Source organism: Lynx rufus, unplaced genomic scaffold (assembly GCF_022079265.1).
Source record: "Lynx rufus isolate CCGP_SWC_20201006 ecotype Redwood Valley unplaced genomic scaffold, mLynRuf1.p SCAF_5, whole genome shotgun sequence".
Lineage (NCBI taxonomy): Eukaryota > Metazoa > Chordata > Mammalia > Carnivora > Felidae > Lynx > Lynx rufus.
In genome coordinates this window covers 49,870,233-49,885,498 of record NW_025814867.1, presented here as the reverse complement: position 1 = coordinate 49,885,498, position 15,266 = coordinate 49,870,233, and the positions used below count along the sequence as shown (strand labels likewise).

At 41.6% G+C, this 15,266-nt stretch overlaps 1 protein-coding gene across 1 annotated transcript in view; it reads right to left on the bottom strand.

The window, feature by feature from the left end:
- Positions 1-12,880, bottom strand: part of GMPS (guanine monophosphate synthase) — a 78,766-nt gene extending 65,886 nt beyond the window's left edge. Inside the window, exon 1 of the mRNA XM_047099594.1 lies at positions 12,521-12,880. Within this exon, the coding sequence (XP_046955550.1) occupies positions 12,521-12,547 (27 nt within the window). The 5' untranslated portion in view covers positions 12,548-12,880. The remainder of the gene's footprint in view (positions 1-12,520) is intronic.
- Between the last annotated feature and the right edge of the window lie 2,386 nt (positions 12,881-15,266).

The window sequence follows — 15,266 nt, the reverse complement described above, 5'->3', positions numbered from 1 at the left end:
GTCATGATCTCCCGGTTCGTTAGTTCAAGCCCAGTGTCGGGTTCTGTGCTGACAGCTCTAACTGGAGTCTGCTTCAGGTTCTGTGTCTCCGTCTCTCTCTCTCTCTCTCTCTCTGTCCCTCCCCTACTCATGCTCTGTCACTCTCTCACTCTCAAAAATAAATAAACATTTAAAAAAAAAAAAGAATTTTAGCTTAGAAAGAATCAATACACTTTTTAAGGAAAAAAATGCGAAGTTTGAGATATCACAATTTCACAGGTGTTTAGCACATGGTCCATTTTTCAAGATGCTTCTACTCTACTTCATAAACACAATCTCCCTTCTATATGTAGCCCTTTCTACTCTAATATGTGCCTGAACTACACTTTATTGCAAATAATAAAACTTGAAAAAACTATTAATAAATTTGGTCAAAGTAATGGGAAGGAATCAAGCATGCATTCTGCTTTTCCAGTAGGAACTCTACCAAGTAACCATATAGTTCATGAGAGAGAGTTCTTTATAGCAGAATTAGAATATCACCATTTTACAATCCTAAAGGATCTAAGCTATTGTGGTTCACCCAGGGACCAGTTCTGATCTGAAATTGTGACCAAAGGTATGTTAACAAAAGGTACATAAGTTCTACATAAACATTCATATACTTATATAACAAGTTGACAAAATAATTTTATTCCTGCTGAGTCTACAATAAAAATTGGGGGTCTTTATGTATTATGTCTTAGATTTTTAAATTTCATGTCTATAAATTTATTGCATTAGCATCAGTGGGCTGAAAATTTAAAAACTGGTTCTTTACAGCAGATCTATGACAAGCACTAAACTAGGCATTGGTTATTAAAATCATTAGGTGAAAGATTCATGAGAAACTTGATAATAAATGGTTATGTTGGCAATACCTGAATCAACTGATCAATCTTAACATACAAAATAGAGAATATGTATGTAACTCTGTGAGGCACTAAGTAAATATATATGAAGAAAGATTGACCATGTGCTTGTAACCGTTTAGCTAGGTAGGGACTTCATACTCTCTGCTCTACATATGCATGTTTTTAACATTCTATATGTAATCGACTGTATAATTGGCCCTACTTCTTCACTATTCCCCACATCCATGCCGTTTCTCATGTGACTTTGCAGTTCATTCTGTTTTAGGTGGAATATGTTTCTTCACTCTTGACATCAGGCTCAGCCATGAGACTAGTTTTGGCTTATGTAATGAGAGCAGAAGTGAGAGTGCCATGCCATAAGACATCTTGGCTTAGGCGGAAGGATGAAAGTAGTAGATCTCAGCAGTGCTGAGCTGACCCATAAACTTGTCAGCAATAAATCAGTATGACACATCCTTCTGAAAATGTTTACTGCCACCTAAAGTGAAATTTCACAAAAAACTAACACCAAAGCACCCATGGCAGGTTCTAAATCAAAAAACCATGATCCTGGGGCGCCTGGGTGGCGCAGTCGGTTAAGCGTCCGACTTCAGCCAGGTCACGATCTCGCGGTCCGTGAGTTCGAGCCCCGCGTCAGGCTCTGGGCTGATGGCTCAGAGCCTGGAGCCTGTTTCCAATTCTGTGTCTCCCTCTCTCTCTGCCCCTCCCCCGCTCATGCTCTGTCTCTCTCTGTCCCAAAAATAAATAAACGTTGGGAAAAAAAAAAAATTAAAAAAAAAAAACAAAAAAACCATGATCCTGCTTTCCCTGGAAATACATGCAAAAATACGTAAGAACACAGGGCAGAAGTATACAAAATGGCTATAATCATGCTTAGGTCTCTATGACCCTGTCTTTAAGATACAGATTACACTGAAGGTGACTGGGTGGCTCAGTCGATTAAGCATCTGAATCTTCGTTTCAGCTCAGGCCATGATCTCACAGCTTCGTGGGTTTGAGCCCTGCATCGGGCTCTGCACTGGCAGCAGGGAAACTGCTGGGTATGGTTTCTCTCTGCCCCTCTCCCCCACTCGCACTGTTTCTCAAAATAAATAAACTTAAAAAAAAAATACACATTATACAGATTCTCTAGCTTTGTAAATTTAAAACATAAATGCATACTTAAATTTTTTTAAGGGGGTAACTAATGAAGGAAAGACATTAGGGAAGAGGAACCACTTAGAGGCACTATTAATTAACCTCTGGAGAGCTAGTCCTGGTGAATCCAAGATTTGCCATACAAGGAAAATACGCCTCACAAACTGATAGAAATTTTCTTATCAAAAACCTGAAAATAGATTTTATATGCAAATACTGCATCAATTCCAAAGGTTGCATTTAAAAAGAACAGGGGCACCTCAGTGGCTCTGTCGACTAAGCATTGGACTCGGTTCTGGCTCATGTTATGATCTCACAGTTCCTGGGTTCGAGCCCTGTGTAGGGCTCTGCACTGTCAGCATGGGCTGGCTTGGGATTCTCTCTCCCCCACACGCTCTCTCTCTCTGTCCCTCCCTGACTCGTGCTCTCTCTGCCTCTGTCAAAATAACTAAATAAACTTTAAATAAATAAATAATAGTTCATGCTTTGTCTCTGTCTCAAAAATAAACGTTAAAAAAAATTTAAAAAAAAAAAGGGGGGGCGCCTGGGTGGCTCAGTCGGTTAAGCGGCCGACTTAGGCTCAGGTCATGATCTCATGGTCCGTGAGTTCAAGCCCCACGTCGGGCTCTGTGCTGACAGCTCAGAGCCTGGAGCCTGTTTCAGATTCTGTGTCTCCCTCTCTCTGACCCTCCCCCGTTCATGCTTTGTCTCTGTCTCAAAAATAAATAAACGTTAAAAAAAAATTTTTTTTAATAAATAAATAAATAATAAAAACAAAAATAAAAACCCAGCCTTATTAAATCAAGTGCTTCCAATTCTATTTTCTTTTAAAAAAATTTTTTTTAACGTTTATTTATTTTTGAGACAGAGAGAGACAGAGCATGAACGCGGGAGGGGCAGAGAGAGAGGGAGACACAGAATCGGAAGCAGGCTCCAGGCTCTGAGCCATCAGCCCAGAGCCCGACGCGGGGCTCGAACTCACGGACCGTGAGATTGTGACCTGAGCCGAAGTCGGACGCTTAACCGACTGAGCCACCCAGGCGCCCCATCCAATTCTATTTTCATCAGCTTTATTGTCAAATTATTTTTGAATTTAAAATTCAGACTGTTATTATCAAATAAAGAAGTGATTCATTTCTACTGGTACAGGTTTATAAAGCCAATCCAAAAGTAGCCTCTTTGCCCACAAACCACATACTATTTCCATTAAAATACAGCTGAACAAGGTACTTTTGAAAATACTCTTAAAGATAAAATATTATGATGTAATTTTTTAAAGTTTGTTTTACTATACCAAGGTTTATCTCTTCCAGGTATCAAGTAATTTATTATTATAACCTAAATATTTTTAAACTGTACAAAATAGAAAATACCAAAACCTATTAGGGGCTCTCCTCTGACCCAAGAATTCCACTCCTAAATATTTATCCAAGAGTAATGAACATCTATGTCCACAAAAACTGGAAACAGAACACATGGCCATCAACATGTGAATGGATAAACAAATTCTGGTATATCCACACAGTGGAATACTATGCAACAATAAAAATGAACAAACTACTGACACAACAACATGGATAAATCTCAAAAACATTATGAAAGAAGCCACAATCACTGTATGATTCCATTTATATATAGTTCAAAAGCAGACAAAAACTAATGTCTGGTTATAAAAATGAGAACAGTGGTTGCTGCTAGAGGAGTGGAGGGATTAAGTGTCAAAGGGGCACACAGGTACTTGGAAATGATAGAAATGTTTTAGATCTTGATTGGAGAAGTGGTTACATGGGTGTGTTTGTGTGTGTGTATGTATACGTGTGTGTGTGTATGTGTCAAAATTCAAATTGTACACTGAACACCTGGGTGGCTCAGTCAGTTAAGCAAGCGCCCAACTCTTGATTTCGGCTCAGGTCTCACGTTTGGGGAGTCTGAGCCCCAAGCTGGGCTATGTGCTGACAGTACAGAGCCTGCTTGGGATTGTCATTCTTCATCTCTCTCTGCCCCTCTCCTGCTTGTGCTCGCTCTCTCTCAAAATAAATTTTAAAAAATTCAAATTGTACACTTAAAGATCTGTGTATTTCAACTATGCACATTTTGCCTCAATAAAAACAAGCCAAACAAAATACCTATTAGTGACCTTTTCAAACCATTTGTCTCCACAAACCGAAAAACAATGCTACAATAAGCAACTATTTACTTTCAGCCTTCGGGGGGGGGGGGGGGGGGGGACCAGATCGTCAAGCTCTGCCATGGTGTCAAAAACAAGGCCAACATTCAGTCAAATCTAAGAATCACTCCATTACAAAACCAAAAATCTATCAGGTTAAATCCATTAAGTGGATTAAGCATCCAATTAACCATCCACTAAAAATGTATACTTTTATTCCTAATTCCCTTTAATTACTTTTTAAAAAGTTACCTGCTCAGTCTAATGCTGTAAATCTGGTACCTTATTTCACTCAGTCAGATGTTGGAGTTGGAAGGAACAGATTTCACAGTTCATGACGATAATGCAATAATACGAAAATGTTCCACCAAATTATAACTTAGAGTCTCACAACAAAACGGATCAAAGACCTAAATGTAAAAGCTAAAGCTACAAAGGCTTTAGAAGAAAACATAGGCAATTACACAAGACTTAAGATCATTAGGAAATGCTTCTTCGGAGGCAAACTATAAAACAAACTCTTGACTATAGAGAACAAACTGAGGGTTGCTGGAGGCGAGGTGGGTAGGGCGATGGGCATTAAGAAGGGCATTTGTTGTGATGAGCATTGGGTGCTATATTTAAGTGACCAGTTACTAAATTCTATTCCCCAAACTAGTAATACACCATATGTTAACTAATGAATTTAAATAAAAACTTGAAGAAAAAAAAAAAAAAAAAAGGAAATGTTCCTTAGGTGAGATACCAAAAGCTAAAGTGACAAAAGGAAATAAATAAGTTGAACTTCATCAAAATTATAAGCTTTTATGTATCAGAGGACACCATTAAAAAAGTAAAAATCCAGAGGATGGCAGAAAATATCTGCAAAGCATATTTCTGATAAGAGACTTGTCACTAGAATAAAGAGCTCTTACAACTCAACAAAAAGACAAGTAACCTACTTTCAAAAACAGGCAAATGATCTGAACAGACATTTCTCCAAAGAAAATATACAAATGGACAATAAGCACATGAAAAGATGTTCAACATCATCAGTCATTAGGGAAATGCAAATCTAAATCATAATGAAATACCACTTCACACCCACTATGATGGCTATAATCCAAAAGACAAGTGTTGGTAAAAATGTGGGGAAATTAGAACCTCATGCACTACTGACAGAAAATAGAAAATACTGCAGCCACTTTGGAAAAGTCTGACAGTTCACCAAAAGGTTAGACACAGAATTACTATATGACCCAGCAATTCGGCCCCAGTACACATCCAAAAGAAATGAAAACTTATGTCTACACAAACACTTGTACAGGAATATTCATAGAACCATTATGTATAATATCAAGAGTGTCCATCAACTGATGAATGTATAAAAGGTGGTATATCCATACAATGGAACATTATTTGGTAACAAAAAAGAATAAGGTACTTAACACATGCTATAAGACAGATGAACTTTGAGGGCATTATACTAAAAGAAACCAGTCACAAAAGACTACATATTTTAAGATTCTAGTCGTATATAATGTTCAGAAAGGCAAATCTTATAGAAACAAAAAAGATTAGTAGCTGTCTAGCATTGGGGAAAAAAAGGCAGATGGCCAAAGGAGGGCTGATTGCTAAAAGCTACAGGATGTCTTTTGGGGGTGATGAGAATGTTCCAAAATTGACTGTGGTGACGATGGTCATACAAATCTGTGAATATACTAAAAACCACTGAATTGTGCCCTTTATATTGGCACAATTTTATGGTATATGAATTGTATCTCAATAAAACTGTTTTAATAAAAGTGAAGAGTAGAATCTAGGTGTATGCCTAAATGGTGACTAAAATTTCTTCTAACTTGTTAGCTTGAAAATTTTTCATAAAATGTTAAAGGAAAAAAAAAATGTTAAAGGAGGAAGGGGCACCTGGGTGGCTCAGTTGGTTAACCATCGAACTTTGGCTCAGGTCATGATCTCACAGTTTGAGTTCAAGCCCTGCATCCGGCTCTGTGCTAACACCTCAGAGCCTGGAGCCTGCTTCAGATTCTGTGTCTCCCTCTCTCTCTGCTCCTCCCCCGCTCATGCTCTCTCAAAAAAAAAATAAACATTAAAAAAAATTGTTTTTAAGTTAAAGAAGGAAAAATCACAGCATAAAAAGTTTCACTATTACTAATAAACACATCAAAACAATGATTTATCTGTATTTTCTAATAACTGTATATTCATCTAAATTTTCCCAAATTAATTTGGGATTGTTCATCCAAAATGTGTCCAAAGCAGTATTTTAGAATTCTGGAGTCTTAAATTTACATTCATAATGAGACTCAGAGGAGAAGAATTACTAAGACTAGTTCTCCAAATTATAGACAAGGTGAGGGTGTCTTAAATTTACATAGATCTCTGTAAGTTTTAAGACAGAAAAAGGATTCTATTCTCCTGGTGACAAACAGGAATAACAGAATTTTGCAACTCCAGGCAGCTTTAAAAGTTTGGGAAACATCTGTTATGGTAGATTAGAGCAGATTATTTTACCTTTTGGTCAGTTTCAACACTGCTGGTTCTCATCTTTTAGAAAACAAGCAATTTGACACTCAATTTTTAAGAATTTTCATAACTCAGAATTTTATTAACTCAAAAATAACTACTCTGATATATATATTAGGATTAAATTTTAGCCAAATTTTAAATACCTGTCACTGTGAAATCAAGATCCAGACTCAGGACAATATGTGCTCTATAACTGAAGTGACCATATGGCAGTTTGCCCAGAAGGATCCTAATTTACACCTGTTATTCCAACACCCAACCCAGCTTAACATATTCTTCAGTTTTACACATATGCTTATGAATAGCTGCATTTAAATAACATCAGATGGGTTTATTATACTTTCACTTTATATTTCCACCTTCTGACATGGTTTTGTCTAGTTCTGCATAGAGTGCAGGTGCAATATACAGTTCTCACTTCTAACTTCAGGTTCAATCTGATAACCCATTTTTTTATCCATTTCTGATAAAATGAGGTACACTTGGACCCTCGGCAACTAGGGATAGCTAACTCTATCCAGTCTTGAGTGCTCAGTTGTGCCACACAGCCACTGCTCAGCTTGCAAGATGCTCCAAACCTGTAGGCCACCATCCACTAGGTCAATGGGAAACGTGAATAAGGTGTTTGTAAAGTATATGCAAAAAAGAGATGTCGTGTGTTCCTGCACATAATGTTCAGACAGTAATCTGAGCATTCTTGCTACAGGAGTTTTGCCATTTATTTACTATATTGCATGAATCCAAACTTTTCGTTTGGTAATATTTCATTTTACAGCAATTACAAATTTATTTTCAGCAACTTCTTTTCTGTTCTTTTATGTCCTTATACGCCCCAGTTTAGACAAAGAGAATATATGGTCACACTATTATAACCAAACACCTTACTTCCTATCACATTATAAAGGCCTATATCAGGGAATGTACAACATAACTATATAACCATGTCCTTAATCCTCAAACCATGAACCTGAAGCCATGGCAAGAGCCCACCAATAAGAAAACCAACTAATAGGGGCGCCTGGGTGGCTCAGTCAGTTGAGGGTCTGGCTTGGACTTGGGTCATGATCTCACAGTTCAGGAGTTCGAGCCCCATGTCAGACTCTGTGCTGACAGCATAGAGCCTGGAACCTGCTTCGAGTTCTGTGTGTGTCTCTCTCTCTCTCTGCCCCTCCCCTGCTCAGGCTCTGTCTCTTTCTCTCTCAAAAATGAATAAACATTTAAAAAATTAAAAAAAGAAGAAAACCAACTATCACATCATTACTATAGTAAAGCTATTTTTTTTTGAACCACTGTGATTCTTTTTTTTTTTAATTTTTTTTTTAATGTTTACTTATTTTTGAGACAGAGAGAGACAGCATGAACAGGGGAGGGGCAGAGAGAGAGGGAGACACAGAATCTGAAACAGACTCCAGGCTCTGAGCTGTCAGCACAGAGCCTGACGCGGGGCTCCAACTCACGGACCACGAGATCATGACCTGAGCCGAAGTCGGAGGCCTAACCGACTGAGCCACCCAGGCGCCCCTGAACCACTGTGATTCTTAAGCAAATACAGAAATGTCTCTATTCTACAAAATGCATGAAAAAAATAGCATTCTATTCTACACAACTCAGAATTATATATGCTATACAAATACTCAAATTCTATGAGACTACTTTTCCATTGATTCACAAAGTGCTTCAGAATTGTTTTATCCCTGAGGATTTCATTCATCTTGAGCATCTAACAGAGTTTAGGTTAGAAGGAAACATGAAGACAATTTAAGCATCATAACAGAGTTATACTTTATTGTTCTGTATAGCAAATAATTATTCTTTACTTCAAACAGCATCCTTTGGAATATAATTCATTAAATAGCCTTTTAAAAAGTATCAAATACATTTGGACGAGTATAAGACAAGTCTACATCTTTAAAAAATTCTTAAAAGACAATCATCTACCTTAAGTAACAAGTTGGCCTCGCTAAAGACAAGGCTATCTGAGGTTCCTGGAGGAATTTCAAAACCTTCCAAGTCTCAAAACCTTCCATGTAACGACAGGAAATAATAAAAACTATTCCTTTTGTAACAGCTCTTACATTCTAGATGAGCATCTTCACAAATATTTTAAAATCTGAGGCAAAAAAAATCATCTTTGACCTTTCAAAAAAATATATACTATATAGGATTATCATAAAAGGACAGTTGTCAATGCGTCCCAGGTAAAAAATCTCATCATCTTTCAACTCAATTCAAAAACTTAAATTTAGAAATGCCAAATTTAAAAGTTTAACATTAGGGGCGCCTAGGTAGCTCAGTCGGTTACGCGGCCGACTTCAGCTCAGGTCATGATCTCACGGGTTCGTGAGTTCGAGCCCCGCGTCGGGCTCTGTGCTGACAGCTCAGAACCTGGAGCTGCTTTGATTCTGTGTCTCCTTCTCTCTTGGCCCCTCTGCCTCTGGAGCTCTGTCTCTCTCTCTCTCTCAAAAATAAATAAACATTAAAAAAATTTTTTTAAATAAAAAAGAAGTTTAACATTAGATGTCATTAAAGATTCTGTATCACATGCAATCAACTTTAAAGACACATTAATTCAAGTATGATTACCCTAGTCAACATGTCAGGAAAGGTGATGGAGCAGGTCCCACCTCTACTGGAACCAAGAGTCTGAGGCTTAGATAAGGCAAAAAAAAAAAAAAAAAAAGGGAAACCTGACACGGAGTCCAAAGAACAATATTCTGATAATCCTGCCTCAGTAAAACAGAAAATAGTTACTATGTCTCATACTTGACCTATATACAATTCATATACAACATCAAGTAGCTGTAAAAAGTTTTTAAAGACATTATTAAATATGATCTTAACTTCTTAATTAAATAACATTATGTCAACTCCTTAACCAAGAAAACAATAACCTCTGCTTTAGGTGGTTAACCATTCAGCCCAAATGCTTTTACAGATTTTAGGTCTCTCCCTGATTTGTATCACATAAAAATGTCATTTTAGAAAATCCTGATACAGGGGCGCCTATAGCTGGCTCAGTCAGTAGAGCTTGCAACTCTTTTTTTTTTTTTTTTTAATTTTTTTTTTCAACGTTTATTTATTTTTTGGGACAGAGAGAGACAGAGCATGAACGGGGGAGGGGCAGAGAGAGAGAGGGAGACACAGAATCGGAAACAGGCTCCAGGCTCTGAGCCATCAGCCCAGAGCCTGACACGGGGCTCGAACTCACCGACCGTGAGATCGTGACCTGGCTGAAGTCGGACGCTAAACCGACTGCGCCACCCAGGCGCCCCGAGCTTGCAACTCTTGATCTCCAGGTTTTTCTCGGGGTTTTGAGCTCCACAGTGAGTGTAGAGATTACAAAAAGAAAAGAAAAGAAAAGAAAAGAAAAGAAAAGAAAAGAAAAGAAAAGAAAAGAAAAGAAAAGAAAAGAAAAGAAAAGAAAAGAAAAGAAAAGAAAAGAAAAGAAAAGAAAAAGAGAGAGAGAGAGAGAGAGAGAGAGAAAGAAAGAAAGAAAGAAAGAAAGAAAGAAAGAAAGAAAGAAAATCCTGATACAAATTGAAATGTGCCAGGATAGAAACTGAAATCGCCTCTTTAATTTATGAACCAGGATTTACATACAATTGTCAGAAACACAATCTATGCGCAAAGTAAGCTTGCGGCCAAAGCTTGAGGCCAGTACTTGTATTTCACTCCAGAGAAGAGTAATTCAGGAGTAAACTATAGAAAAGAGATACCTACTCAGATTTCCAGACAGACCTCTTAGAAATATCTCATTTCACCTACTTTACTTCTACATCTCTTTACTTGTCAATACGATGTCAATGACATATCATGGTTTAATTGTAGGGTTTTTTTTTTCTCCTTACTCGTACATGAAATAATAATATATTTAATGAAGTATATTATTTCCCTGATGGCTCCTCCTGAAAATGCTTCCAATCCGGTTCACATCTATTAGTCCAAAATAAAAATACACATGCTTGAGTATGCTATAAAACATAAAGGACCTTGAAATTTTAAAAAAATCAGCAGTTCACTTGAAGCTCAAATACATCAAATTGATCAAGACTCTCTTTAAAATGCAAGTTAAACCAAAGTGTCAACTAGAAAAAAAGTTTATGTTCCATACTCCTGAGACAAATAAATTGGAAACTGAATCTTTAACTTCCTGCTGCCAGTTAATTTCCTGAAAATACTCTTATACCACTACATATTTTTCAAAGTCTGTAAATTAGGTTTCAGTTCTGTTGGTACAGTCATTTCTTCTATGAGCACAAAGCTAAGTTATAAGTCTCAAAAGAGAGAAGAAAAATGCTTTGCAAATGTACAGACTGTAAAGAGCTGTACAATGAGGTTTACATTCGCTTGAGGTCTGAAACTACTTCAGGGTCTTCATTTAAACTTCATAATCCTGAGACAAGAGCTTCACGGAGTCTAAGCATCAGTTTCCTTGGTTTAAAAGCGCATATCGCTACCTTACTATCTCTTCTCATTTGCTCAACAAATAGTTTTTGAATGTTTACGAGGAACTAAGCAATCATTAGCAAAAAAGGACCTACTAGCAAGTGACACTTAGGCACCACCTTGGAAACAATACCATGAGTAAGGCACTACTATCTGACTTAGAACACCAATTCCCACCTGACTTTTAAAATCCCACACACCCGAATAAAATTTAAAGTAATTTCTCAAAGCGAGGCTCTAAACAGCATACAGGAGGTACATCTTGCTCAAGTTAATCCCAATTCAAAACTGCAGTTTCCCGCTGACAAAAACGACTTTGTAAGGGTCTGAAAGAACGCCAAGCCAACGAAAATTTTAATACAGAAGTGAAAGCAAAGGTGCTCAATTTCAGAAGCGAGACGGACGAAGAGGTCTAAAGAAAAAGTGAGTTGGAGGTGACGAGAAGCGCAGCGGCGGCCCAAACGTGCTCTCCCCACATCGAGTTAGCAACTTTTCCAGCACGCCGGGATTCCCCACTTCTCCAGCCCTCGGCGGTGGCGGCCGCGGCTCGCGTCCCGGAGAGGGATCCGCACCGCGGGGAGGGGGATCCACCGCCAACAAGCGAGTAAAAGCAGCCAGCGACTGGGGGCGGGGTTAGACCCACGCTCCAGCCCTCGGAGGATGGGGGGGGAGGGCAGCGGAGTGAGGGGCCATGGGCCCTGACCAGGGACTGACCTGGGGACCAGGACCGGAGGAGGGGGGAGGCGAGGGGAGCCGCAGTCACGCGGCCTCGCCGCCGCGGACCCCAAGGCCGGCGTTAGGGTACGGGGAGGGCCCCACCGAAGGCAGGCGGGAAATGGGGTGGCGGGAAGACGGGAGGCCGGCACGGCTCGAAAGCCGCACGCGAGGCCCCGACCCTGCCCTGCCTTCGGCGGGTCCCCGGAGATCCACAAAAGGCCCCCAGCCTCTCGAAGGGACGAGGGTGAGGGCTGAGGAAGCAAACACGCACAACCCGCTGGCCTCCCTACCTCCACCCTCCGGCCGCGCTCCCCGGGCTCCGAGCCCCACAGCGGCGCGGGGGAGGCGGGGGCCAGCGGCGCGGCCGCGGGGAGCTGACGCCCTCCCCGACGCCCAAAGACCGGCGGCCGCAGGAACCCCGACACGCAGACAAAATCAACAAAGCACCTGCCGCTCCCGAGGAGAAAACATGCCACAGGCCCCGACCAAGGGCTCTCCGACGCGCAGCTGCCCGGGCCGCAGGGCTGCGCTGACGGGCTGGGGGGAGGGGGGGGTCGAGCGGTGGTTCCCCGGCCCCGGAGCCTCGCCTGCGCCCGGAAGCGGCGAGGCAGGGACCCCCACGCGAAAGACTGACCTTGGAGTCTCCGTTGCACAGAGCCATCGGGGCTGGGGCCGCGGCAGCGGTGGCCACACTATGAGACGGGGCGTTAGAGGGCTGGCGGGGTCGACGCCGCGGGCCGGGGCTTGAGAAGGAGGCCTGGTCCAGAAGCCGGCGGGCGCCGAGAGGAGCTGGCCGACTGCGAGGCGCCGAATCGAGCAGCAGCCGCGGAACGCGGGCCCCAGCGCCGCGGGAGAGGAGACCAGCAGCGCGCACGCTGCCCCCGCCTCCTGCTTCCGCCCCGGCCGGCCACTGGGAGGAGCCAGAGCCCGTTTGGCTAGGCAGCCAAACCGCGGACACCCCGCAGCTGCCGCCACGGCCAAACAAGCCCGCCTCGGAAGGAGGGACCTTCGGGGCCCGGCCCCGCCCCCAGGTCCGTTCGCGCCGCCGAGGCCCGCCCCCGGGAAAAGAAAACCGCCGCTTCTCCGGCCTGCCCGCCCAAGGGAAGAAGTGCCCGCGGCGTCTGGCCCCGCCCCCGCCGCCAAAGTCCGCCCCATTTAGGAACCTGCCCCGCCTCCGCCTCCCCTGGCCTGCCCTTGGGAGGAGGAGCCCGCAGCTAACAGCCCGGCTCCGCCCTTCCCGCCCCCGCACCGGGCAACGGGCCGCGGGAGGAGGGGCCCTTGGCGGGCGGCCCCACCTTCGCCCCCAAGGTCCACCTCCGAGAAAACCCTAAGCCTCGGAGAGCTTTTCGTAGGCCTGCCTGCCGGCATCCTTTAACCACTGTGAGAGGCTGGGGGCGCGGACTAAGAAGCCTCCCGAGGGCTGGGCCCCTGGGGGAGCTCTTAGCCGTTTTCGCGGCCGCATCTCAAGTTGAGGGACGTTGAAGAGGCCAAGGCTACTATGAAGAGTTTTGTGGTAACATCTCCAGAGACATCAAAGCGAGACTTGCTCACATAGGGTCCCAAAAGTTCTACAACGGGTGCAGATTTTCAAAAGGAAGAGGTTTGGGAGCGGCAATCTGGTGGGATGGTGGGCCAGGGAACTGGCCATGAAGTTCTGTTTGCACAGCCTCCGATGTTTTTATTTATTCTGGGGAGGGGGCTATAGTCCTTCCAGCTACTCCTTAGCACCCATCAAGAGGAGTTGTTTAAATTTGGTCACCTGGGAGCCTAAATCGGGGTTGGAGAATAAGTAACACTTGGAACAGCTTCCAGATTAACAAAGCCTTCTAACAAATATTCAATTATTACAATACAGCCATTTGCTGAGCTCATGCTATGTGTCAGGCTCTAGTCCAGGTGTCAAGAAACCTGAATAAGACAACCCTGATTTACGAAACCTCCATTTTATTCTAACCAATTCCACGAAAGTACTGAGGTCGGATTTATGTTCTTATACATTTTTTACTAATAAAAAAAAATGAGGCTCGGTGAGATAATGTTCTTCTCTGCCTCTCATTATAGGAGGTAAGGGGTACCTGATCTGGGAAAGGATAGACGGTTTATTAGTTTCAGGAACAAAAGGCCCCAAATCTTATCAGGCCTTGGAGTCAACGAAAGTATTTCACTTACCCTTTTTTGAGTTGAAAAATGGATATTTGAACTTTCTAAAGCCATGGATACTGGGCTCTCTTGGTAGGTCCGTATGAACCTACGGTGTAGTAAGAGAACAGTGTAGTAACCAATAGGAAAGACTCAGTTGCATCAATATTGACCCAGAATGGAATGGAATGTAATATGATGTGCCAGTATTAAGGATTGGCTAAAGCCCATCTATACTAGATAATGCCTATTTTAAATATGTTCTGATGGTCACCTGTGTTTATGGCTAAGCATATCAGCATGTACCACAATCCTTAAATCTTAAGGTCCTCTGCAACTTTTGACTTGACCCCTCCCTCTTTCTTGAAACTGGATTTCTCTTACAGACACACCATTAGAGGTATCTTTTCACCTGTAAGATTGTTCTTGGTCACTTTTTTTTTTTTTTTTAAGGCTAGCTCATGCTCTTTTGGTCACCTTTTCTTGCCCCTCTTCCTTCCTATATCTTCCTACAGGAGAAGGCTTCAGTGTTGCTTTTCTTCAATATTTCCATTCCTAACCCTCTTCTCATCTTAACTTTTCACCTTGTTTCTCTGGGGTTTTTAAAAATATAAATTCGTTTTAAAATATCTTTTAATAGGCTCTATAACAGCTCTCTCTTCTGGGCTCCAGATCCATATTACCCTGTAAATCCCTAGTTTAGATGTTCAATGGCATTTTGGGCCCCAAAATCAACAATTCCAAAACAAAACTTCCCAAATGTCTGTGCCCAATCTCACTGGAACTATGATATTAGAGGGAAAACATTCAGTCTTTCACCCATAAGTTGTAGGTTTTTCATAGATAGCCTTCACCAAGTTGAGGAGGTTCCCCTCTGTTCCTGTTTTGCTGAGAGTTTTGATCAGGAATGGATGTTGTCAAATGCTCTTTCTGTGTCTGTTGAGATTATTATATGCCTTTTTTCAGTTTATGTGGTAAATTACATTGATGAGCTGATTTGTAAATGTCAAACCAGCCCTATATTCTTGGGACAAGTTTGAAGGAATCATGATATATTTTCCTTTTTATGTATTGGATTTGTTAAATCTTGATTTCAAATTTTTGTATCTATTTTAAAGAAGAATATTAGCTTGTAGCTTTCTTTTAATGTCTTTGGATTTGGTATCAGGGTAATGCTGGCCTCAGAGAATAAGGTTGAAAGTTTGTGTAGAATTTTATTTTTAAATTTTTTTTTAGCATTT